Source organism: Pan troglodytes, chromosome 6 (genome assembly GCF_028858775.2).
Source record: "Pan troglodytes isolate AG18354 chromosome 6, NHGRI_mPanTro3-v2.0_pri, whole genome shotgun sequence".
Taxonomy (NCBI): domain Eukaryota; kingdom Metazoa; phylum Chordata; class Mammalia; order Primates; family Hominidae; genus Pan; species Pan troglodytes.
The window spans coordinates 132742720-132768021 of record NC_072404.2 but is presented as its reverse complement, the minus strand read 5'-3'; the positions used below and the strand labels follow the sequence as shown (position 1 = coordinate 132768021).

General features: G+C 32.8%; 1 protein-coding gene across 2 annotated transcripts in view; it reads left to right on the top strand.

Annotated features, from left to right (window-relative positions):
* Positions 1 to 25070, top strand: part of ASZ1 (ankyrin repeat, SAM and basic leucine zipper domain containing 1) — a 66077-nt gene extending 41007 nt beyond the window's left edge. Inside the window, exons 5-13 of one of the 2 annotated variants that reach the window (NM_001009035.1) lie at positions 377 to 488; positions 1330 to 1464; positions 3085 to 3209; positions 4053 to 4128; positions 5130 to 5186; positions 6160 to 6269; positions 19661 to 19766; positions 20913 to 21026; positions 24630 to 24932. In NM_001009035.1, coding sequence (NP_001009035.1) covers positions 377 to 488; positions 1330 to 1464; positions 3085 to 3209; positions 4053 to 4128; positions 5130 to 5186; positions 6160 to 6269; positions 19661 to 19766; positions 20913 to 21026; positions 24630 to 24782 — 988 coding nt within the window. In that variant the 3' untranslated portion in view covers positions 24783 to 24932. Of the gene's footprint in view, positions 1 to 376; positions 489 to 1329; positions 1465 to 3084; positions 3210 to 4052; positions 4129 to 5129; positions 5187 to 6159; positions 6270 to 19660; positions 19767 to 20912; positions 21027 to 24629 lie in introns of both variants that reach the window. The other variant, XM_063813777.1, reaches the window with a different exon arrangement.
* Positions 25071 to 25302: the final 232 nt, after the last annotated feature.

Genomic DNA, 25302 nt, shown 5'->3' with positions numbered 1-25302 from the left:
GGGCAGGGACCTTATTTGTGTCATTCATTACTATATTCCTAGCATAAGCATAGTGTGGGTACACTGATAATTTTCTAGATGAATATGTATATTAGTGAAACTTCATAGTAGAAAGCGTGGCTTATTTCATGTATTTTTTAATACATTTATTCACTAGAGGGTGCTGTGTAAGCATTCAGCACTTTAAAAGTGTCATCTCTTTCACTTGTACTTACTTGCAGGAAGATTGGATTTTTAAATCACCTGATTTAGCAAAAGCTTTCATTTCTTTTTGTTTTCAAAGCAGTACTGGTGGTATTGTGTATGGTTAAATTAATGAAAATGAGAGATTAATGGCAGCATTAACACAAATGTTTCCTTTCTTCCTCCTCCTTAGGAGACTTATGACCCCAATCATGTATGCTGCTCGAGATGGTCACACCCAGGTTGTTGCTCTCCTTGTTGCTCATGGAGCAGAAGTTAATACCCAGGATGAGAATGGTTACACTGTGAGAAACATTTTTACAATGTTTCTTTTTGTTTCTGTTATTATCAGTAATCTACAAAAAAAGAATTTTAAGAAGTAATAATTACAAAAGGGCTGGAATATAATTGCTATCTGGTGAAAAAAAGCAACAGTTGAAATAGAAGGGTGTGGTGACTCACACCTGTAATCCCTGCACTTTGGGAGGCCGAGGCAGGCGGATCATTTGAGGTTAGGAATTTGAGACCACCCTGGCCAACATGGTGAAACCCCGTCTCTACTAAAAATACAAAAAATTAGCCAGGCATGGTGGCACGTGCCTTTAATCCCAGCTACTCAGGAGGCTGAGGCAGGAGAATCGCTTGAACCCAAGAGGCAGAGGTTGTAGTGAGCCAAGATCGCACCACTGCACTTCAGCCTGGGCAACAAGAGCGAAACTCCATCTCAAAAAAAAAGAAAAGAAAAGAAATAGAAATGAGGAATTAACTGACTCTCGTAGTCCTTACTCTTGATTTAAAAAAAAAAAAAATTGTAACACACAGCAAAATCTGGGCTCTAAAATATACATAAGAATTATTTTTTGTAGAAAACCCTTCAGTGATTGGCAAATAAATCATTTTATTCCTTAACATCAGTTAATTGTATAAAACACTGGTTTTAAAAAATCAATGAGCTTTGCAGTCAGCTTTGCAATTACAACTTTGGAAATATGTTTACATTATATTGTAAAATGAAGAGACTGCATCATTCCATTAATTAACTATGTTCTCTTTTTTATTGTGTCATAAATACTGTTGAAAACTTTTCCTGTCTGTCTCATATACACTCCTTCTCTTTAAACAATCTCCTTTTCCCCCTACTTACAGGCTTTAACGTGGGCAGCACGTCAGGGTCATAAAAATATAGTTTTGAAGTTGCTTGAACTTGGAGCTAATAAAATGCTACAAACCAAAGATGGAAAGATGCCAAGTGAGATTGCAAAAAGAAACAAACATCATGAGGTATCCTTCTGTACATATTAAACTTATTTTCTATGGCATATCACATTATCATTTGTAGAACTTTTGTATTATTCTGTTAGAATTAAAAGTGTAATTATAGTGTATCTGGCAATTATTAAATGTTTAAATATGTATCTTTCCTCCAGCCAGGTAATGAGAACTTTATTTTGCTAGAGTATTCATCTTCTATGAAACAAGAAGCACTTACAATATAGTAATTTAAAAGCTCTATAAAAGAGTAATAAAATCTTATTCTGGCCCCAGGAATAAAATTGTAATATACTATTTAAACATTTTAAACTGGTCCAGAATTTTAAAAGTAATTTAGTGAAAGCTAGTAAAATGCCAGTTTGAACATGTAACTCAAACATTCTTTTGTAAGTTTAATTAATGTATTAAACAATTTAAAAATTAAATTCCTTAAACAACATTTGCTCTTATATGTGTGACAGGGCTTACGATAAAGTGATAATATACCTGGATGTATAATCTGTCATTCAGATGTTAAACTCAATAATAAATACTTGCCATACATTAAATTACTTTATCAATATAAACTTTTGGTCTGAAGATTAAAGCTTTAGCCACAAGTCTGTAACTTCTAAGCAAGGATCAAGTATAGTACAGTTATAAAACTAAGTTGTTTAGTTCAAGAGTTTGTAACACTGAGTTCCCGAATTTGAAAGCACGTAAAATTCCAAAGATTCTGTCATGTAATCATCAAACCAAGCCACTTTTACTGCATATAAAGTAACTTCCTCTAACCTTTTAAGCAATCTGATAAACATGGCTATCATTTTCCAAATATTATTCTAATATTTTCAGAATTTTTATAGGATAAACAGTAATCACTACAGCCCTGTAGAATTTCAAAAAGGAATTTACCATTTTTCTTCCAAACTTTGAAAATTCAAAAACTTAAAATTATTTTATTACATTGTTAAATGTAGAGTAGATGACACCAAACTTGACGTAAGAAGTTTATGAACATCAAAGGTTATTTTGAGTCATAAATCATTTATTGAAATGAGATTTGATCTTGTATTTTGGCTGAGTACGTGATATAACCTTGACTTCCTGAGAGGTTAGATTTTAAAACTCAGGAATTTCACCATATCTTTTTGAGGTGTTCAGTTAGGATTTGTATACATTTAGTCACACTCATTACTCTCTTGCCACTTAGCAATGTTTTTAAAGTACTATCTTAATATTTAATCTGAGTCATTTATCCAAATGGAATTTTTAGTTTTGCTATGTATCTTACCAAAAATATTAATTACTATCTTCCTTTAATTTTTACTATTTTGAATTAGATGTACTTTTTTCTTTTCTGATTATTGTAGGTCAAGGAAGCACTTAGATATCCCAATTACCCTGATTTGTTTATTATACATTGTATATGTGTATCAAAATATCACATGTACCCCCCAAAATATATACAACTGTGATGTATCATTTTTTTAAAAGTTGTTATCAGGGTAGTAAATTGTGAAACATCTGTCCCACTTACTTGCTAAAATTTCCTTTCTGGATATGAGATAATCGTATGTTCAGTTTCTTTTAAGTGTAAGTTACAGTATGCAATGTTAATTATATTTGAATAATGTTAACTTTTTTCAGATCTTCAACTTACTTTCTTTTACTTTAAATCCATTGGAAGGAAAACTTCAACAGCTAACTAAAGAAGACACTATTTGTAAAATATTGACAACAGATTCTGATAGAGAAAAAGATCACATTTTTAGGTAATATAGCATGTTTTAGTTCAACAGAATACCTATAAGTAAAATTTGTGTATATTTTATTGTAGTAAATGTGGTGACTTATTTAAAATATATGATATTTTAAATGTTTACAAGCATTTTTAAATGTCTGGGTTTTTAGTGTTCTCCAGAATTTTAGAAAATTTTTATTCATTTTTATGTACTAACACTAATGATAATAACTTTAAATGTAAACTTTAAGTAAGATATCAACAATAAAATCTATTTTTAAAAGGTTCTGAAATTATATTAGTGTTCAAACAGTATAACACCTTGTTTTCTAATTATTTTTAGTACAGTTCTAATTTTATAAGCTAAAATTAAACATATACTTTTCCCCCCAGAACACCACTGTTGAGTACACGGCCAAAAATAATTATCTCCTTACCCCATTTAAAGTTACTTACATTTTACTTATTGCAATTAAAGAGGTGTGGTTTTTTTTTCGTTTTTTGTTTTTTGTGGGTTTTTTTGCCTCAAACACCTGTGCTCAAGCAGTTCTCCCGCCACAGCCTCCCAAGTAGCTGGGACTACAGGTGTATGCTACTGTACCAGGCTGAGGAGATTTTTATGTGCAGAAATTTCACAAGGAGTACATACTGGCATATATTTTCATTTTGGGGAAAGATGAGTTATACTCCTCATATATCTTCAGTCACAAAACCTTACTTATTCCTTTGATATAGCATAGGTCTGGTGTGCAGATTGCAAATATATTCTACATGAATTCATTATTATTCATATTCTCTTGCAATATACATGTATATTTATCGCTTGTGCATTTATAATCTGTTCTGAAATTGACATTGTTATAAATGTATACAGTTCATATACAGCATTTGGAGATCTGGAAGTATTTTTACATGGTCTTGGACTTGAACATATGACAGATATACTAAAGGTAAGATCTTATATAACCTACAGTGAGTTATGCATATATGTTAATTTGTTGGTTAATATAATGTTAGATATTAATTCATAAACATGTCTATGAATAACTGCCAATTTACTTTTCACCATAATTTGTAGTACATCCCGATTTTAAATTTGTGAAAAACATTTCAAAAATGTATTATTCTAGAAATTTACATAAATTAGAATCTGAGATTAAACAGTTTTTACCCACTGTCTAACCTTCATATACACCTGAGCCCTTAGTTTGTTTCTGTAGTTGCTCATCTTCTTGAGTAGAATATTGGAAGAGCGTGATTTTAAACCAAACACCTGGTATCAGATTCTTGCTCTAATGTTTAATCACTGAAATATGTGACTTAAATATCTCATTTTCTTCATAAGGATAATAATACCTAGTGTTGGGTTGTCATGAAGGTTGAATCAGATCATATGCCAAGCACTGTCTGGGTGTTTTAAGCATACATTATGGGGTTTGAGTCCATGACAGTTGTTATCAGCTAGGTGGGGATACTGAAGCAGTAAAGCACTATTTAAGATAGACTCTTCTTGGGAGTGTGCACATTCTGTTAAAATATTTCAGAGTTGTGCTTCATTGTATAATCTTGAAATGTCTCCCTATTTGGAGAAATCTTGAGTAAAACTACATGTTGGTTTAATGTGATACAGTCAGAAATTTAAAATATTCATAAAACATAATTTCTGCCAAATTTTATAGAACTGCTTTTCTTTTAATGTAAGCAAATATGAATGGTAATCATTTGAATCTGGAAAACTAGGTGTATTTATACTTTTTAGGTGAATATAATTATTATGATACTCATTACTGTCTACTCAGTAGCATAGTTCTATATCTATATATCCTGTCCCCTCTAGAAAATTGGAATTTGCTTCAGAGTGAAGCAAGTAACTAACTTATGAACATTTGCCTACTTCTCCTTCTACTATTTTAATTATATGGAAAGGCGGCCTTTTTTTCCTTTTATACAGGAAAGGGATATAACGTTAAGACACCTTTTGACCATGAGGGAAGATGAATTTACAAAGGTTAGTATCAATTTCAAAAATTCCCGATACATTGTTTGATGTTTTTAAAATTGTGGATCCTTTTCTTCTCTCTTTTTAAAATGCCAGGGCTATAGACAAAAGATTGATCTTTTACTGTGTCCTTGATTAGATATGATTATGGATAACCATATCTAAAATCTTGTGTTAGTATTAAGTTACTTTAAGAACATGTAATGACTTATAGTTTGGGTTTTGTTTTTGTTTTTGTTTTTTTCAGATTGTCATGACATCTCAGCTAGAACTGATCCTTCAGTTTCAAATGTGCAATAGATTTGTAAAATGGGGCACTTACAAATAAGAAATAGTTTTTTATGTATATGGGTATTAACACGTCTCCCAAGCCTTTTGTTTGGTTCTCAAAACTGAGACCTTTTATTTTGCCATCTAGTATTATCTAATAACATATAGCTGTAGGATGTATTAGAGACACTTTGATAAATAGGATATGTAAAAAGCAATGATCTGACTGCATGACCACATTGGAAACTTGACATTTTGAATATCACTAAAAATCAGTAAGCATGCTACAAAACTAAATCCAGTATAGAAAATTTAGTTTAACACTAAAGGTAGAATACAAACAAAGATAGGGCCTAATTCTCATTTATCACTGATAATATTTTAAATAAAAATTTGAAGGAAATTTTGTTTTACTGTGTTTTTTTGAAATATTACATATTCAGTTCTAGTAATTTGTTTTGGGAGTCCATCATAGTTGTTATGTATTGCAAAAAAATTGACTATAGTTATTATATGTCTCAATATTCTAATGCTGTAACTAACATCAATCACAGTTATAAGAAAAACATATTTTTTAGAAGTGTGTTATTTTTCCAATATATGCCTATTTTTTCAAGATGTGAATTCATCAAGAAAACATCTTTAGCAATTTTGAGTTTTAAATTACTCAAGTATAACTAACTTACTGTACCTTAAAATTATTTCTGCTTAGAATGGAATTACCAGTAAAGACCAGCAGAAAATTCTGGCTGCTCTTAAAGAACTACAGGTAGAAGAGATACAATTTGGAGAGCTATCTGAAGAGACAAAGTTGGAAATCAGGTAAAATTAACTTATTTGTTTATATTATTAATAGTGTTAAGAACCAATTGTTCTTTTTAGTTTAATTTTCATAATGTCTGAGTCATTTTACTTGATACCATCATTTTCCCAGGGTAATAGATTTTGGAAGATACTGTGTTCTGAAATTAGATGTACTTTGTAAAGTCAATTTTTATAAAGTCATTTACCAAGAAGCAAACAATATGTCTTCTTGTTAACTCACATAGAAATATTTTTGTTTTATTTTTTCATTGCATCTTGCTAAATTGAACCTTACAAACAATCCCATGCTTTTTATAGTATACCTTTAAAAATCATTTTAGAGGTTAAATTGAAAATTCAAAGTAGTAATATTTTCACTTAGGGCAATAAGAAAACATGTCTCATGTAGCTCAGTTCTATTTTCAGCCTTACTGTATGAGAAATTATGTTACCAATATGTAAACTTCATTTCCAATATTATAAACTTGTCAAGCAATGGTTATTAATAATCCCAAATCTATTTTGAAAATACTATTTGATTTTATTAATACGTTATAGAGCAATAAATGATTTTTTTAAATTTTTTGAAATATAGATTCTTGGGATATTTCAAAGATACACAGGGAAGTCCCATGCATTCTGTACCTAGTTTTGCCCAGTATTGGTATCTTTTATAACTGTAAGACAATATCAAAACCAGAAAATTTACATTGGTACGACCCATACGGCTTACTCATATTTTGTGAGTTATGCACTCATTTGTGTGTGTGTGTGTGTGTGTATATATATATATATATATATAAATAATTTTATCACATTTATAGCTTCATGTAACTACTTCCGTGTTCAATGTACTTAACACAGGGCTCTCTCATAATACCCCTTTATAGCCACATCTAACCTTCTCCCCATCCCAACCCCTAGCAACCAATAATTTGTTCTCCATCTTTTTAATGATGTTATTTCATGAATATTATATAAATAGAATCATACAGTATATATCCTTTTGAGATTAACTTTTTTCAATCATCCTAATTTTCTTGAGGTTCATCAAAGTTGTTGCATGTATCAGTACAATAGTTAATTCCTTTTTATTGCTGAGTAGTATTCCATGGTATGTATATACCACAGTTTGTTTAACCATTTATCCATTGAAGAACATTTGAGTAGATTTTAGTTTTTAGCTATTCCAAATAAAACTGCCATGAACATTCATCTACAAGATTCTGTTAGAAAATACATTTTCTTTCTCTGGGATAAATGCCAAAGAGGACAATTGTTAGGTTGTACGGTGGTTGCATATTTAGTATATTTTAAAACTGCCCAACTGTTTTCCAGAATGGCAGTACTGTTTTATGTTTCTAGCAAGTTTATGAGTGATCCAGTTTGCTCTCCATCCTCACAAGCATTTGGTGTTAGCATGATTTTTTTTAGCCATTTCTGATGGGTATACAGTAATAGCTTGTTGTGTTTTTATTTGCACTTACTAATAGCTAATGATGTCAAACAGCCTTTTATATCTTATTTGCCATATGTGTACTTTTTGTGGTGAAATTCTAACAGTATCTTTTGCCCATTTTATGTTGGATTAATTGTTTTTTAATGTTGAGTTTTGGGAGTTATCTACATTCAAATCTTTTGTTGGATATGTGATTTGTAAATATTTTTCCCAACTCCGTAATTTTTCTTTTCATCCTCTTAATGGGGTCTTTCACAGAGCAAAAACTTTTATTTTGATGAGGTCTAAGTTACCAAATTTTCCCTTTACAGAACAGTACTTTTGGCATATTTTTAGTATCAAGTTAAAGAACAGTTTAAGAAATTAGGTCTCAAAGATTTTCTCCTGTGCTTTTTTCCTGGAAGTTTTATAGTTTTACATTTAAGTCCATGATACATTTTGAGTTCATTTTTGTAAAGTTATGAGGTTTAGGCTGAGGTTCGTTTTTTTTTTCACCTGGGGATGGCTAATTGCTCCAGCACTATTTATTGAAAAGGCTGTTCCTCCCCCATTGAATTGCTTTTGATTATATGTCAAAAATTAATTGCACATATTTGTGTGGGTATAATCTGGGTTCTCTATTCTGGGTTCTTTATGTGTCTATCCCTCTGAAAGTACCACGTCTTGATTACTCTAACTATATGGTAAGCCTTAATATCAGGAAGAGTGATTCCTCCCATTTTGTTCTTTTTCAAAATCATCTTGGCTCTTCTAGAGCCTTTTTCTTTCCATATACATTTTAGATAAAGCTTTTCTATGTCTACAAAAAACCTTTCTGAGATTGTGGTAGTAATTCCATGAATCCTATTGATTAATTTAGGTATGTATAATTGACATTTAGCTATGTTAATTCTACTAATTCATAAACACAGATATCTCTAAAAGTTTTAGGTTTTCTTTTTTTAAAATATATTTTTTGAGACCGGGTCTCGCCCTGTCACCCAGGTTGGAGAACAATGGCACAATGAGGGCTCACTGCAACCTCGAATTCCTGGGCTCAGGTGATCCTCCCGCCTGAGCCTCCTGAGTAGGTGAGACCATGGGCATGCACCACCATGCCTGGCTAATTTTTAAAATTTTTTGTAGGACAGAGTCTCCACTTTGTTGCCACAGTTGGTCTCAAACTCCTAGGTTCAAGTGATCCTCCCACCTTGGCTCCCTAAGTACTGGGATGACAAACCTGACCCACCATTTCTGACCTTTGTTTTCTTTCATCAGCATTTTGTCATTTTCATCATACAGATCTCATGCATATTTCATTAGATTTATACCTAAGTATTTCATTTTCTTTGGCACAATTGCCAATGGTATTTCTCTTTTTATTTGTTTCCATGTGCAATTGATTTTTGTGTCTCGACTGTACATTTCCACCTTACTGAACTCAGTTATTAGTTCTAGGAGGCTTTTTGTAGATTGTTTGAGATTTTCTATGTAGATAATCATGTAGTCTGCAAAAAGAGGTTAATTTTTTCCTTTCACATTTGTATACCTTTTTTCTTCCCTCATGGCAGTGGGTAAGACTTTCAGTATTATGTTGGATAAGAGTGGTAGATAGTGGACATTCTTGCCTTCTTCCTAATCTCAGGAGAAAACCATGCACTTTTTTACTATTAATTAACTGTGATGTTAGCTATAGGTTTTTTTGTAGATTATGAGATTGGGGAAGTTATGCGCTATTCATTTTTCTAAAAGTTTTTATCATGAATGGTTGTGGAATTTTTTCAAATGCTTTTTCTATCCCAACTGATATGACCATATGACTTTTTTCTTTAGCCTGTTGATATGGTTACTTTGTTAGATTTTTAACTATTGAGCCAACCTTGCATACCTGGATTAATCCCATGTGGTTGTGGGTTATTATTCTTCTTATGCATTATTGGATTTGATTTGCCAGTATTTTGCTAAGAATTTTTGTGTCTAAGTTCATGATAAATATTGCTCTGTAAGTTTCCTTTTTGTATTTTGTCTGGTTTTGGTATCAGGACAATACTGGCCTCACAAAATGAATTGGGATGTATTCCCCCTCCTTTTATTTTCTGTAAGAGATTGTGTAGAATTGACATTAACTCTTCTTTAAACATTCTGTAGATTTCTCCAGTGAAACCATCTGGACCTGGATATTTTGTGGGGGAAGCTTTTAAATTACAATTTGATGTATTTAATGGTCATAGGATTATTCAAGTTATATCTGTTTTACTTTGGCTGAGTTTTGGTAATGTGTGGTTTTTCAAGGACTTGGTTCATTTTTTCTAATTTATCAAGCCAAAAGTTGCCCCTAGTATTTCCAGCTACTCTTTGGATGGCTGTGGGATCTGTTATAATACCCCATTTCATTCTTTATATTGGTGATTTCTGTCTTTTCTCTTTTTATCTCTGTTAGTCTTGCTAGAGGTTTATGCATTTTTTTTCAAAGAACCTGCTCTTTTGTTTAAGTAACTTTTCTCTATTGTTTTTGCTTTTAGTGTCATTGATTTCTGCTGTTATTCTTACTATTTTCTTCCTTCTGCTTACTTTGAATTTATTTTGCTCTTTTTCTAGATTCTTGAGGCAGAAATCTAGATCATTTTTGAGACATTTTTTCTTATGTAAACATTTAGTCTTTTACATTTCCCTCTCAGCACTGCTTTAGTTGCATTCCACAAATTGTGATACATTGTATGATCATTTTCATTCACTTCTGTGTATATTTTTATTTTCTTTGAGACTTCCTCTTTGACCCATGGATTATCTAAATAACCCATGGTGTATGGTGTTTAATGTCCACATGTTTGGAGATTTTTCTGTTATCGATTTCCAGTTTGATTCTGTTGTGGTCAGAGAATATACACTGTATGATTTCAAGGGTTCGGTAGCTACATGTGACTGGTGGCTAGATGGAGACATAGAGCATTAAGATTTTAAAGGTTCCATATGAACTTTAAAGTAGTTTTTTCCAATTCTGTGAAGAAAGTCATTGGTAGCTTGATGGGGATGGCATTGAATCTGTAAATTACCTTGGGCAGTATGGCCATTTTCACGATATTGATTCTTCCTACCCATGAGCATGGAATGTTCTTCCATTTCTTTGTATCCTCTTTTATTTCCTTGAGCAGTGGTTTGTAGTTCTCCTTGAAGAGGTCCTTCACATCCCTTGTAAGTTGGATTCCTAGGTATTTTCTTCTCTTTGAAGCAATTGTGAATGGGAGTTCACTCATGATTTGGCTCTCTGTTTGTCTGTTGTTGGTGTATAAGAATGCTTGTGATTTTTGTTCATTGATTTTGTATCCTGAGACTTTGCTGAAGTTGCTCATCAGCTTAAGGAGATTTTGGGCTGAGATGATGGGGTTTTCTAGATAAACAATCATGTCGTCTGCAAACAGGGACAATTTGACGTCCTCTTTTCCTAATTGAATACCCTTTATTTCCTTCTCCTGCCTGATTGCCCTGGCCAGAACTTCCAACACTATGTTGAATAGGAGTGGTGAGAGAGGGCATCCCTGTCTTGTGCCAGTTGTCAAAGGGAATGCTTCCAGTTTTTGCCCATTCAGTATGATATTGAGCCTGCATCGCCAAGTCAATCCTAAGCCAAAAGAACAAAGCTGGAGGCATCACACTACCTGACTTCAAACTATACTACAAGGCTACAGTAACCAAAACAGCATGGTACTGGTACCAAAACAGAGATATAGATCAATGGAACAGAACAGAGCCCTCAGAAATAACGCCACTTACCTACAACTATCTGATCTTTGACAAACCTGAGAAAAACAAGCAATGAGGAAAGGATTCCCTATTTAATAAATGGTGCTGGGAAAACTGGCTAGCCATATGTAGAAAGCTGAAACTGGATCCCTTCCTTACACCTTATACAAAAATCAATTCAAGATGGATTAAAGATTTAAACGTTAGACCTAAAACCATAAAAACCCTAGAAGAAAACCTAGGCATTACCATTCAGGACATAGGCGTGGGCAAGGACTTCATGTCCAAAACACCAAAAGCAATGGCAACAAAAGACAAAATTGACAAATGGGATCTAATTAAACTAAACAGCTTCTGCACAGCAAAAGAAACTACCATCAGAGTGAACAGGCAACCTACAACATGGGAGAAAATTTTCGCAACCTACTCATCTGACAAAGGGCTAATATCCAGAATCTACAATGAACTCAAACAAATTTACAAGAAAAAAACAAACAACCCCATCAAAAAGTGGGCGAAGGACATGAACAGACACTTCTCAAAAGAAGACATTTATGCAGCCAAAAAACACATGAAAAAATGCTCATCATCACTGGCCATCAGAGAAATGCAAATAAAAACCACTATGAGATATCATCTCACACCAGTTAGAATGGCAATCATTAAAAAGTCAGGAAACAACAGGTGCTGGAGAGGATGTGGAGAAATAGGAACACTTTTACACTGTTGGTGGGACTGTAAACTAGTTCAACCATTGTGGAAGTCAGTGTGGCGATTCCTCAGGGATCTAGAACTAGAAATACCATTTGACCCAGCCATCCCATTACTGGGTATATACCCAAATGACTATAAATCATGCTGCTATAAAGACACATGCACACGTATGTTTATTGCAGCATTATTCACAATAGCAAAGACTTGGAACCAACCCAAATGTCCAACAATGATAGACTGGATTAAGAAAATGTGGCACATATACACCATGGAATACTATGCAGCCATAAAAAATGATGAGTTCATGTCCTTTGTAGGGACATGGATGAAACTGGAAACCATCATTCTCAGTAAACTATCGCAAGAACAAAAAACCAAACACCGCATATTCTCACTCATAGGTGGGAATTGAACAATGAGATCACATGGACACAGGAAGGGGAATATCACACTCTGGGGACTGTGGTGGGGAGGGGGGAGGGGGGAGGGATAGCATTGGGCGATATACCTAATGCTAGATGACGAGTCAGTGGGTGCAGCGCACCAGCATGGCACATGTATACATATGTAACTAACCTGCACAATGTGCACATGTACCCTAAAACTTAAAGTATAATAATAAAAAAAAAAAGATTTTAAAGGCTTTGGCAGGTTGAAGCAAATCTCTCAAAAATTAATAGAGTTAACTTTAATAAGGATAAATGGAAAGTCTAAGATTAACTATATTACTATAGGATGGGCCTTAATATACATGAAGAATCATTAAGAGTTTTTAAGTTTATTATTAATTTAGTTTAGGTTAACAGTGTCACATGACTAGTTATGGAAAGCTAGCACTGTTAGGCTGCATTAATAGAAATATAAGGTCCAGAATAAATAAGATAACAGTTTTATTGTACGTAATAGCTACTTCTAGAGATTTTTGCTTATGGAAAGAATTTAACCATAGCATAGAATACAAACCCTGTAAGGCCTCTTCTGCCTTTTAGATTATATGATTGTCTTTTCAGTAATTTTCACCTAGATTTTATAATCCGAAATAACCTATAATAATTGTTTTCATTCCACCAACTAGATAATTTTGAAATTATGTCACTTAGCAACACCACCTTATAACCAGCCTATGAAATTCTTTTTTCTTTTACAATGGTTTTCTCTCCCCAACTTTGAGGATTTGTACATCAAATGTTTTTCCCCACCTTCTACCTCTCATTGCACTTGGTCCGGTTAATTACATTTTACCCAGTCTCTTGCTTATGTAAGCTTCTCTTAACTCATTTTTTCTGTTCTTTTATTGCTTAGGAAACTCTCTTCCTTTCTTCTTTGGGTTTCATATGAGTCCAAAAGTAACCATTATCACAGGGACTAAGAATAGGAATAATGCCTGTACAGAGGACAAATCAAATTTTTTGCCTCTAGAGCTTTTAAAAGTATATACAAGTTCCCTGTAAGAAATCTTCACAAATATTTTTCTATTTCCTCAGTTTCCTCTAATCTTACTTTTAATACCAGCTTAGTATTATTTTCTAAGTTTTCTTTTTTTAGTTGATTTAAGAGATCACAATCATTTTATTTTTCTACTAATACAAATACTGTTTTTTATTTCAACGTATTCCAGTTTGATTTTTTCCCTAAAATAATTTTACAAATGAGGATTATATATCTAACATAAAAGTACCTTACATGTTAGTAGAGACTTGGTTTCTACATGTATGCTTTTGAAACATATTATGGTTCGTAACCATGATTTATGCTAGTGGTTCCCTTACCTGGCTAAGTTATCAGAATGACCTAAGGAGCTTGGTGTATATATTAACCATGTTATCCATTGCCTGTGACATGACTGTGTAGACAAATTTTATTGAATATTTGGATAAATGAGTTAATGAATTATATCCTATACTTGCAAATGCAATGGTATTATCACTAGTAGACTAAAACTAATATTGTAATTATGATAAACATTAATTAAACATACAAACAATAGATTTTCACATTATTTTGGAGTTCAGAGAAGTATTCCAGGAAATAATATAGACGATCCTAATTTCTTAAAATCTTTATTACATAGCTTAAATTATAAATATTCCCCATATTAAAATTCCCTATTCCCATTTCTCCATTCTTCTTCCTTAATATATCTCCATATTACAGCAAGATCTATATTTAAAATAATGCCTCATCATTGTTTCAGAATAACATAATAGCTCTTAAATATTTAAATGCATTGTGAAGGATTTCACTTGCGAGGACTTAAAAATCAGCACACCTTCTTAAATATCATTGTTCATTTTCTTGCTTTTTTTCATTATTGTTTCTATGAAGGAATATTCTAAGTTCTAAATGACTGACTTGCAAATTAAATGTTTTTATATAACTTATTTGTATGATGGCAGGGTTGCCTATATGAATTTACTTTATGGGATTTAATAATTGTAAAGAATGTGCAGAATCCTGAATAGTTCACGTATTAAAAGCTACTGAATTTTTTTAAAAAAATAAAACTGGCAGACATATATTCCAGGAATTTGACCTTGTTATTAAATCACAGACTTTGTTTACATGCTGTTATGGAAAAGGTTTTACTTACCATTTGTTCAAAGTCATTCTTTAAAGAAGAAATTAGTCATTAAGTCATAAGAAAACTAACAGCAGGAAAAGTTGAACTGATTGATTATAATCTCCTGGTAATGTGACTTCAACAATTTACTGATTTATTTGAAGATAGTTTTCTTCTATGTGTCAAAATCTTCTAAAATAATCTGTTACAACAATGCATACACACACTGCATTTACTTTTTTCTGCCTTAGTATGTTTGCAGAATTAAAGTATGCAATTTAAAGCCAATGCCGTGGGGTGTGCCTGTAGTCCCATCTACTTGAGAGACTGAGGCAGGAGGATAACTTGAGCCCAGGAGTTCAAGGCCAGCCTTGGCAACATAGCAAGACTCTCTTAAAAAAATAAAGAGTGCAATTTAAAATGTTAATATCCATTCTGTTGCTAATTTTAGATATTTTGAACAGAAATAATAAATTTTCATTCACATTGGAAATTTTTAACTGTTCCTGTTTAGACTCTTTATCTGAGCTAACTGACGTCCACTTGAAGGTGTCCGAAGCATCTCAAAACTATGTCCATCAAGGAAACAGCTCCACCCCAAAAAATCTATATAGATATTAAGATGTTATGTAAAAGTGTATTGTGAGTGTTATGTAAAAGTGTATTGTTCACCCCTGTTATTTATAAACATTCTAAAATTGGAAACTCTAAATACTGAACATCAGGAAAATGATTAAATTCCATTGCATCAATATAATTAGTTTTTCATCATTAAAATTATTTTGAAACTTAATGTCATGGGAAAATACTCATGATAATTATAAAAGGCACAATATAAAAGGTCATGTGAAGCACAATGTCAGTTATATATATCCATAGGAAAAACACTGGAAGAAAATGTGTATTATAAGAAAATATTCTGAGAGAAAATAGTACCAGTCAATTGTCTGTGAGTGGTAAGATTGTTGATGATTTTAATCTTTTCCAGATATTCTACAGTGAGCGCATAATACCTTTGCTTATAAATACCTTTATTTAAAGTGTAAATTTTATCTTAGTACTTGACTTCAAATTTTTTAAATGGCCTGTTGTTTTAGTTCACTTATACTATGTTATGCTGTAGTAACAAATAATTTCTAAATGTCAGTCACTTATAACAAGACTTTATTTCCTGATCATCTATGTCATGGGTCAGCAACAGTGATCTTGTCATTCTGAGAGTAGGCTGGAGGAACAGTCTCAACCTGGGACATACTGATCTCATGGGAAAGGGAAGAGAGAGATGGCAGGATCATTCAGTGGCTCTTGAAGCTTCTGTTCAAAAGTTACACAGTAACTTCCAATCATATTTTATTTGCTAAAGCAAGTCATGTGGTCAGGCCTCATGTCACTGGGGCATGAATTATAGTCCCCTGACAGGGATCGGGGGACTGGTACTAGTTAGCTCTGTAGAAAAGACATGAGAATTTGATCAAATAATGCAGTCTACTATACCTATGTCATATCTGCTTATTTTGAATTTTTTAAATAAGCACAAAGTTATCAGGCCTGCCATATAAAGTTGTGTAGGTTGTATACTGTACAGCTGTGATGGAGAGGCACCATTCACATAGTGTAAATGGCACACTGTTGAGTTTTGTTTTGTACAATTTGTCCATCCATATTCAGTGGCTCTGAAAATTATGTCACAAGAAAGGTATATATTTTCCTTTCATTCATTAAGACTAATTTTGCTAGTAATAAAATTTGCTTATTTGAACTCAGTCTTACTATCTTAAGAATAAGAGCTGATAAATTTATATTCCACATATATATTTGTGAATCACCTGTCTGAAATTACATACCTGCTATCAGTTGATACTTCAAATGATAATTCTCAATGGATCTTAATTTCCTTGAGTTCATAAATTAAATATATATGGCATTAGTGAATTACTCATTTAGTAGTTATTCTTTTTCTTGATGAATAAAATTTGAATATTTAAAGAACACTGAAATCTAAGTTATAAGTGTACTTATATAAATAGTACATGGAAACAAAATACAAGTAATCACTGCTGTTGCCTTGGCAGAAATGTGTCATATACCCTAAGTTCTGTGTTTTCTAGAGTAAAGATCAGAAAGAAAATAGAATAAAGAAGAATTACATCATTTTTGAAAATGGTTCTATGAATACTTACTGCTAAATAGAACAAGAGTTTTCCTACATTTTTTAATTTTAGGTTTGCTTGTTGAAAGCAACCATCAGGTACTTTTTATTCTTAGTGACTTGATTATATGTATTATGTATATAAAGTTTATATTTTATAAAACTGTTAAAGTGAAATTGTTCATTTTTTTCAGCCTAATAGCTAAGAGAATAGACTTGTCTTAAGTGAAAATACTATATACATCCCAGTAATGTATCTTAGAAGTTTGCTATTATTTTCATTGGAGGCTGACATTGCTTGCTTTTTATAACCTTTCCTTCTAGAAATAGTGTAAGAAACTTTGTATAGTATGTAGTCAAAACTTCTACAAGTAAGAATTTCTGTATGGGCTTAGAAGTATCCTTTGGGGGCTAGGATGGTGGCTCACGCCTATAATCTTAGCACTTTGGGAGGCTGAGGCAGGTTGATCACATGAGGCCAGGAGTTCAAGGCGAGCCCGGCCAACATGGTGAAACCCCATCTCTACTAAAAATACAAAAATTAGCTGGGCATGGTGGTGCACACCTGTAATCCCAACTACTCAGGTGGCTGAGGCATGAGAATCACTTGAACCCAGGAGCAGAGGTTACAGTGAGCCTCGCATCACTGCACTCCAGCCTGGGCAACAGAGCAAGACTCTGTCACACACACACACACACACACACACACACACACACACAATTACCTTTGGTCCAATAATAGTAATTTCTATTGTATTTTTATTTCAGTAGATACTGTTAAAGGACTCCCCAGAAAGGTCATCTAATACACTTGTCAACTCTTGATATTAATGATCTACTTAATTTTTGTCATTCTGCTAGAATGTGGCATCTTATGGTTATTGTATTCCCATATTTGTTATCCATTCAAATTTTGTTTCTTTCTTTTTCTCTGAATTCTCTGTTAATAGCCTTGACCAGCTTTTCTGTTGGGTTAAGTTTCTTGGTTGTTTCTACTGTAAATTGGCTTCTGCCACTGAAGCTAATCTAGTCACCAGTGTTTTCTCATTGCCAAAATCAGTATACTTAATGTGCCTAATCTTTTCTCCTTTGAATCCATCCCTTTCATTGCCATTCATAACAACTCTTAACTACTGATTTTCTTCTACTTCTCAGGCCACATTTCCTTTAGTGTCTTTTCTGTTCCACCCCTATCAACTCTCCCTTCTTCACAATATGTCCTATGGTCTTCTTTATGATCATAGTTTTGATTTCTGTTGGAGACATCTGTAATACTACTGTGTCTGTGCTACCTTCACAATTGAAGGAAAGACTGAATCTTGGTTAGAGGTTAGTGAAAATAAAGATGTATTTTTTTCCCATTGAGGTTCACCGACTCTGAATTGTATCTATCTTCATGAGTCTTTAGAGCCCAGAATAAATACCTTTGCAAGACCCCCATTTTCTACCATTTACTGGTTGTTGCCACCCGCATGTCTCCTCACCATTGCAGTCATCATAATTATGTTTGCTTGAACACCAGCTATGTACTAGGCACAATCCTAGGTACTTTATGTACATTGTTTTCTTGAGTCCTACTGTCTCCATTCTAGAGATAAGGAAACATTTGGCTTCAGATTATTCTTGCCCAAAATCATAAAGCTAATAAGTGTGGAAGCTGAATCCAAACTCACATTGACTCTTGACTCAAGAGCCTGTGTTCTTAATTATTATGCCATAATGTTTTCTTTTATCCCACTGTTTTCCCCAACATGTACCACCAAATTCAATTCCTTGCTTGGCAGCACCGCCTTCCATGGAAACCAAAAAAACTGAGAATCATCGTAGATTCTTCCCTTACATACAATCCATCACCAAGTTTTTCAGTTTATTCTCCTAAAGGTTTCTCAAGTCATTGCTCTACCTCCTCCCCACAGTAAGACTGCCACTGCCAGATCCTTAGTTTAAGTTTTCCTTCATCATCTCTTGGATGCATTTCTCTGTTAGTTGCCTAATTATTCTGCTTCTATTTTTGTGTTCCTTTTATCCACACCACTCTCCAAATAAACATTCTCATTTAAAAGTCTAATTTTCAAATTTCCTGTTGAAAATCTCTTAGTAACTCTACATCATCAGAAAGGTAAAATCTAATTCCTTATGCTGACACAAAAGTTCTTTTAATAAATGGTTATATCCAGCCTTTTCTCTTACTACTTTTCAATAATTTGTGTTTTAATTACACCTTAGTGACCTTTACCCCTGTACTCTTGCACCTGCTATTCTCTTTATCCAGAATCTCTTCCTTACCTACTTGGCAAACTTTTTCTTCAACCACAGACTCAATTCAAGTATTATCTCTGTAAAGCATTTCTAGTTCCCTACTCCCTCCTTCTCATGTGATATTAAATTCATTCCCCCTGAATTTTAGATGTCTCCACTATAAAATAGTATTAACAACATCTATCCTATAGGGGTTGTTAGGAAAAATCAAAAGAAATAACAAATGTAAAATAACTAGTACAGTGTCTTCACATAGTAGCTACTCAAATATTGGTTATTTTATCTTCCTCCTTCGTGTGTTCCTGTGAATAATAAAGCTGTAATTGTATATCTGCATCTTATCCTGAACTTTAAGATCCTCGGGATTGGAGGTTTGTTTTTCTTTTATAATCAATGCCTGTTTCAGTACCTAATCTGTATTAGCTATTCCATGAATTCTTTTGGAAGAATCTAATTTTATGACTAGATTTTCAGTAACTTGCCTAGTAGAATGAAATAAATTGCTCTTATTAGTAATTCCTGCTTGTTTGTTTGTTTCCTTTCTTTAGTGGTGATGAGTTCCTCAACTTTCTTCTCAAATTAAATAAACAGTGTGGCCATTTAATAACAGCTGTACAGAATGTTATTACTGAGTTACCTGTAAATTCTCAAAAGGTATTCTACAAAAGTTATTAAGTGAAGAAAAGTATGAACACTGAAGAACATTCCAGATAAGTTCATAATTCAATAAATAGTATTGATTTGCTGAAATTACATCGTTTGTTCTGCAAAATCACATAAGATCTAAATAAGTCAATTTGTTTAATATTACTCCTTTACATATTGATTTTAAAACTTTGTATTCTTGCCCTCAAGAAAAAGAAAATGAGTCAGACCAAAAATTAAACTGATCCGTGTATTGAATTTACCATGTGTTCTTTTTTAAAATATAAAGTGACAGGAGACCCAAGTGAAAATGGAAATAAAACAGTGTGTTATTTAAAAACCATATCAATAAAATATTTTTAAATAAATTTAGAATAGGAAGAGTGTAAGTGGCCGGGCATAGTGGCTCACATCCGTAATCCTAACACTTTGGGAGACCTACGTGGGAGAATTGCTTGAGGCCAGGAGTTTGAGACCAGCCTGAGCAGCATGGTGACACGACCCTGTCTCTACAAAGAATTTTTAAAAATTAGCTGCGCATGATGGCGTGTGCCTCTAGTCCTAGCTGAAAATTAGCTGGGCATGATGGCATGCACCTGTGGTCCTAGCTATTCAGGAGGCTGAGGCAGGAGGATCACTTGATCCCAAGAGGTTAAGGCAGCAGTGAGCCATGATTGCACCACTGCACTCCAGCCTGGGCAACAGAACAAGACACTTTCTCAAAAAAAAGAAAGAAAAAGTGTAAGTGGCCTGCAAAAGCAGCTTATTTCATGTGATTAGGTTTTAGCTGTTTGTCTTAGTGAAAGTTTTTTAATGCACTTGTTTTCCAGTGATTTTTATATAACATCAATTAATATGAGAATCATCATTTTAAAAACCTTCGTGAACTGATTTGTTCATCATAAATGTTATTACTAATATTAATCTCCATATAGAAAGTTATATATACATATATTCAGGAAATGCATTTGGCAAGCTCATTTGATTATATGTTTATAAAATTACTTATTTTTGGTGTCAATATTTATCCTAAACAAAAAAATGCCTTTCAATTATATAATCTAATGTTTAAGAATGTTGTATAATCTTTGTGGATATAAAGTTGTAGAAAGTTATTTCCATTATTTAATGTTGAACTTTTGAAAATATTAACAGATAACACTGGAATGGGCTTCTCCCCAGAATTTTACTTCAGTTTGTGAAGAATTGGTTAATAATGTTGAAGATTTGAGTGAAAAGGTCTGCAAACTAAAAGACCTAATTCAAAAGGTATATATTTAACATTAAAAGGAGGGGAAAAACGAAGGGAAATGATTTACAGCAAAAGGTGTTAGACAATGAAGCAGTTCTGGTAAGAGCAACAAATGGAACACTTAGACAAGTGGGAAAAAGGACAGTTTCCAAAGGAAGAAATATACATAGGAAACAGACTTTGTTGGCCATTAAACAAATGCGTACTAAAAGAAGAATATGTCATTTTTATCTTTTCAATTAGCAGGGAAAAATGTATCACTACCAATTTCTACTTAGAGTTCACCAAACTGATATTCTTATGTGAGAACACAAGCCCTTTCAAAAACAGTTTGGCAGGATGTGCCAAATACTATTAAATATTTGTATCTTTTGATAGTATTTTATCCCAAATTATATGTACCATAAGTATTCTATACTAGGAGAACAACTTAATAAATTATGCTATACCAATTGTTATAATAATAGGCAGTTGAAAAAATAATGAAAATTAAATATCAGCTAAAGATATGAAATTATATTTGTACGTTATTACTTACATGTAAATGTACAGATAAAATAAATGAAGTATTTATTGGTTCTGTTAAAGAGACACGATTGTGGATGAAATACCCCTGTAATTGTCCAGACTCTCTGTAATATTTTTATAATTTAACTGTTTTCTAAAGAGTATGGACTTCTTTGGTTCTGGTTTTTTACAATATAGAAAAAATATATAATATATATCTGTATTTAAGGACAGGTGATTTTTCCACTTTAAAAAAAAATTGGCTATAACAAAATCTAAGCTGTTGGAATGGGAACCTTTGTTGGAGATGGATAATAAAGAAAAACACTTCCAGTCGACCAAAGAGCTCACTTCTTAGCTCTTTATCTGTTTAATACATAAATTTGATGTCTATAAAGCTTTTGTGAAATATCTGATTTGAAGGTTAGATTATACATTATTTATACAGCTTCAACCCATAATTCATTTAACATTTTCATTAATATTTTATCAAAAAAGTTATTTTCTTCAAAATAGATTGTATACATGTTCCAAGTATTAATAAATTGTCATTCTAGCTATTAATGTGTTAAATCAAAAGGAGTCTTTTTTTTTTCTTTTTTGATACTGAGTCTCACTCCATTGCCCAGGCTGGAGTGCAGTGGTGCAATCTTGGCTCACTGCAACCTCTGCCTTCCAGATTCAAGCAATTCTCCTGCCTCAGCCTCCTGAGTAGCTGGGACTACAGGCATGCACCACCACACCCAGCTAATTTTTGTATTTTTAGTAGAGATGAGGTTTCACCATGTTGGCCAGGCTGGTCTCAAACTCCTGATGTCAAGTGATCCACTTGCCTCGGCCTCCGAGTGTGCTGAGATTACAGGTGTGCACCATTGTGCCTGGCCCAAAAGGAGTCTTTTAAAGTGAGAAGAAAGTTGTGAAGCAAATTCTATTATACAAAATAATAGCTGGGAAAGAACATTTTAAATGAGGAAATGAGCACTATGTTTCAGAATTCTTGTAGAAAATAATTTATTTCCAAAGAAAAAAGGCATCTTAGAAATTGTATTGTCTCTGACATTTATTCATTCAACAAACATAAGACTGCCTGCTATATGTCAGGCACCTGTGCTACACAAGCTACATCCTGAACTTGCTGATGACCCAAAAATTATATCTCATCTAGAAGAATCAAAGGAAAGGAACTGATCCTACTTAAACATGCCATTTTTCATGGGTATCCCAGGGAAGTTTAGAAGCATATGTATAAAGATACTTCTTGCAAAACATCAGCCTTTAATGTTTAGTGTAGGAAATTTCCTAAAACCTATTTGCTTCAGGGTTATTTACTAATTTGGTTTCTCCAAGATGAACTAAAAACATGGGGGTGAGGGGTAAGGGTGTGTGTATAGAATTAAAATGAAATTAGAAAACCATATTTTTGTTAAATGAGTGAAATTAAGAAACTTTGCTATAGAAACTGACTCTAAAGTATACACAATTCAATCAGGTACCATATTTATTTTAATAATGCATACCTGTTAAGAGAATTTTCATTGTTCTTTGGCTAAATAGAAGACCTTTTTCCCGTGACCCTTCTCTATTTAGAATTTATGCATTTATATATAAGAACTACCCTTGAAAACATGTATTAGTTTATAATAATGGCAAATACAGTTCTTTGGGCAAGAAAGTCTTAAATTTTGGAGCAAGCTAGTGGGTTGGTTTTTTCAGATTAGTCTTGTACAAGTAGTAATCATCATAATGAGATTTGATTTAGGGAATTGTGAAGGCTTCCAGATTTGGAAATATGCTATCATGCCTGTTAAGCTTATATTATTTCAGAGTTTACCAATAATAATTGAAGGGATTTTTTTTTTTAAGAAACATATGTTATCACAGATAAGTGTATGGAGGTAACAAAGAGAGAGGGTGGGAGAGGTCAAGGCTAGACTTTAACACCACATCACTCTCTTTCAAGCCAACACACTGACAGGCTCCTGTCAGAAAGGGTCATTCTAAGTAATTGATTAATAAAAGGAATGACTGTCTCAGGATTCAGTAAATGGAGCATCAGTGTCAAAAAGGAATCTGTTGCTGAATGAAGCCATTTGGAAGTCAGACCAAGAATATGGTATTAATGAGATTGGCATTGGAGTCTGGTTTTCTGCTATAAATTTAAAATTAATTTTGCAAGCTTTTTAATTAAATATTTACACTGTAGAATTTGGAAGTCATTATTCCTGCTGATGTTGAAAGTATTTATATCATCACTCCAGCACAGGATGTTTCTAGTAAATATCACTCTATAAATGTGCCTGATTCTTTTTATCTTTCAAGGATCTTTGGTTTCTGCTTATTTTCTCTCCTGCCCCACCCCCAAAAGCCATCCCTCTCCTCTCAGCCCTCCCTCGTTAAGTCTTTTCTCTCTCTCTCACTTCCCCCTTCTCTCTCTCTCTCTCTGTCTCTCTGTCTCTCACAGAAACACACACACACAGATACACACAGAGTGGGCACACACACACAGTAGGTAGGGGAGAAGGGAGCTTCTTAAGCAAGAAATTTGTATCTGGGAAGTTAGAAACTGACTGGGTACTGTACTTTCATTGCTGAGAATTACTAAAAGAACCACTTAAGTTTTTGTTGACATTTGTTACTGCAATTATATTTAAATAAATTAAGTTTCTACCAGTAGCATCTGATCTTCTCGTTTTTGCTAAATTTCATGTCTTAGGTTTGCTATAATAATGATTCACTTTTTTGTAAGACGTTAATTGATATTTAATGCACAAGCAAATCAATATCAATTGTCATTCCTTATAAGTAAAACAGAAACTTTAAATTTAAAATTACTTTGTCTCATGACATTAAAAACACCATTTTAAAATGTGATCATCTATGAAAGCATGTATTTTTAATGTAAAACTAATAATTTACAGTAATGGGATTCTAATGAAAGACTGTCTTTCAGACATATATGTTTACTTTAAATCTTCCATGGGAATCTTGAGTTGCCTACATCTAAATCAAGTGAATTGAATTAACATGGATATTATGATATTTTTTAAAATCAAAATGTTTTATTAATGTATTGTACAGTAACTCCTCTTTTCTTTTTCCATACTAAATATTAGTTGCAAAATGAACGGGAAAGTGATCCAACTCATATACAATTAAGGGAAGAAGTATCTACATGGAATAGTAGAATTTTGAAGAGGACAGCTATTACCATATGCGGATTCGGTTTTCTTCTTTTCATTTGCAAGCTAACTTTCCAGAGGAAATAATCCAAATATTTGTTTTAAGTTATATATACACATCTTATTGAACCATCCAAAAATCATTGCTTTTAACTATTTGCAGCACAATATAACTTTACATTCTTTGCCAATATTCCATAGGAAAAATTTTGACAATGTGGAGTTTTTTTTTAAAAAGTGGTTTGTTACTTTGACTTATAAATACAATTTGTTATGTTTATGTTAATTGTGATTAGGCAGTAAAGTATAAGTAATTTTTTGGTTTGATCGTATGTAAATCACATTCAAAATTAAAGTTATATCGAATATCTTTGACATTTTTTAAAGTGTGTTCATTTGTCAGTGAATCGTACAGGATTTGTAAAGTGTTCATAAATTGAGCTTTCTTTTGTTTCTTTTTTCCCCCTCCATTATTACATAATATGGATTTTTATTAGATTTTTTTGTTATATTACATTATGAGGAAATTATTTTGAAAGTATCTGAGAGAATACAAAGGATAAAGGTAAAATGTTAAAGTTTTGAATTGTGGATTAAATCCTTAGGA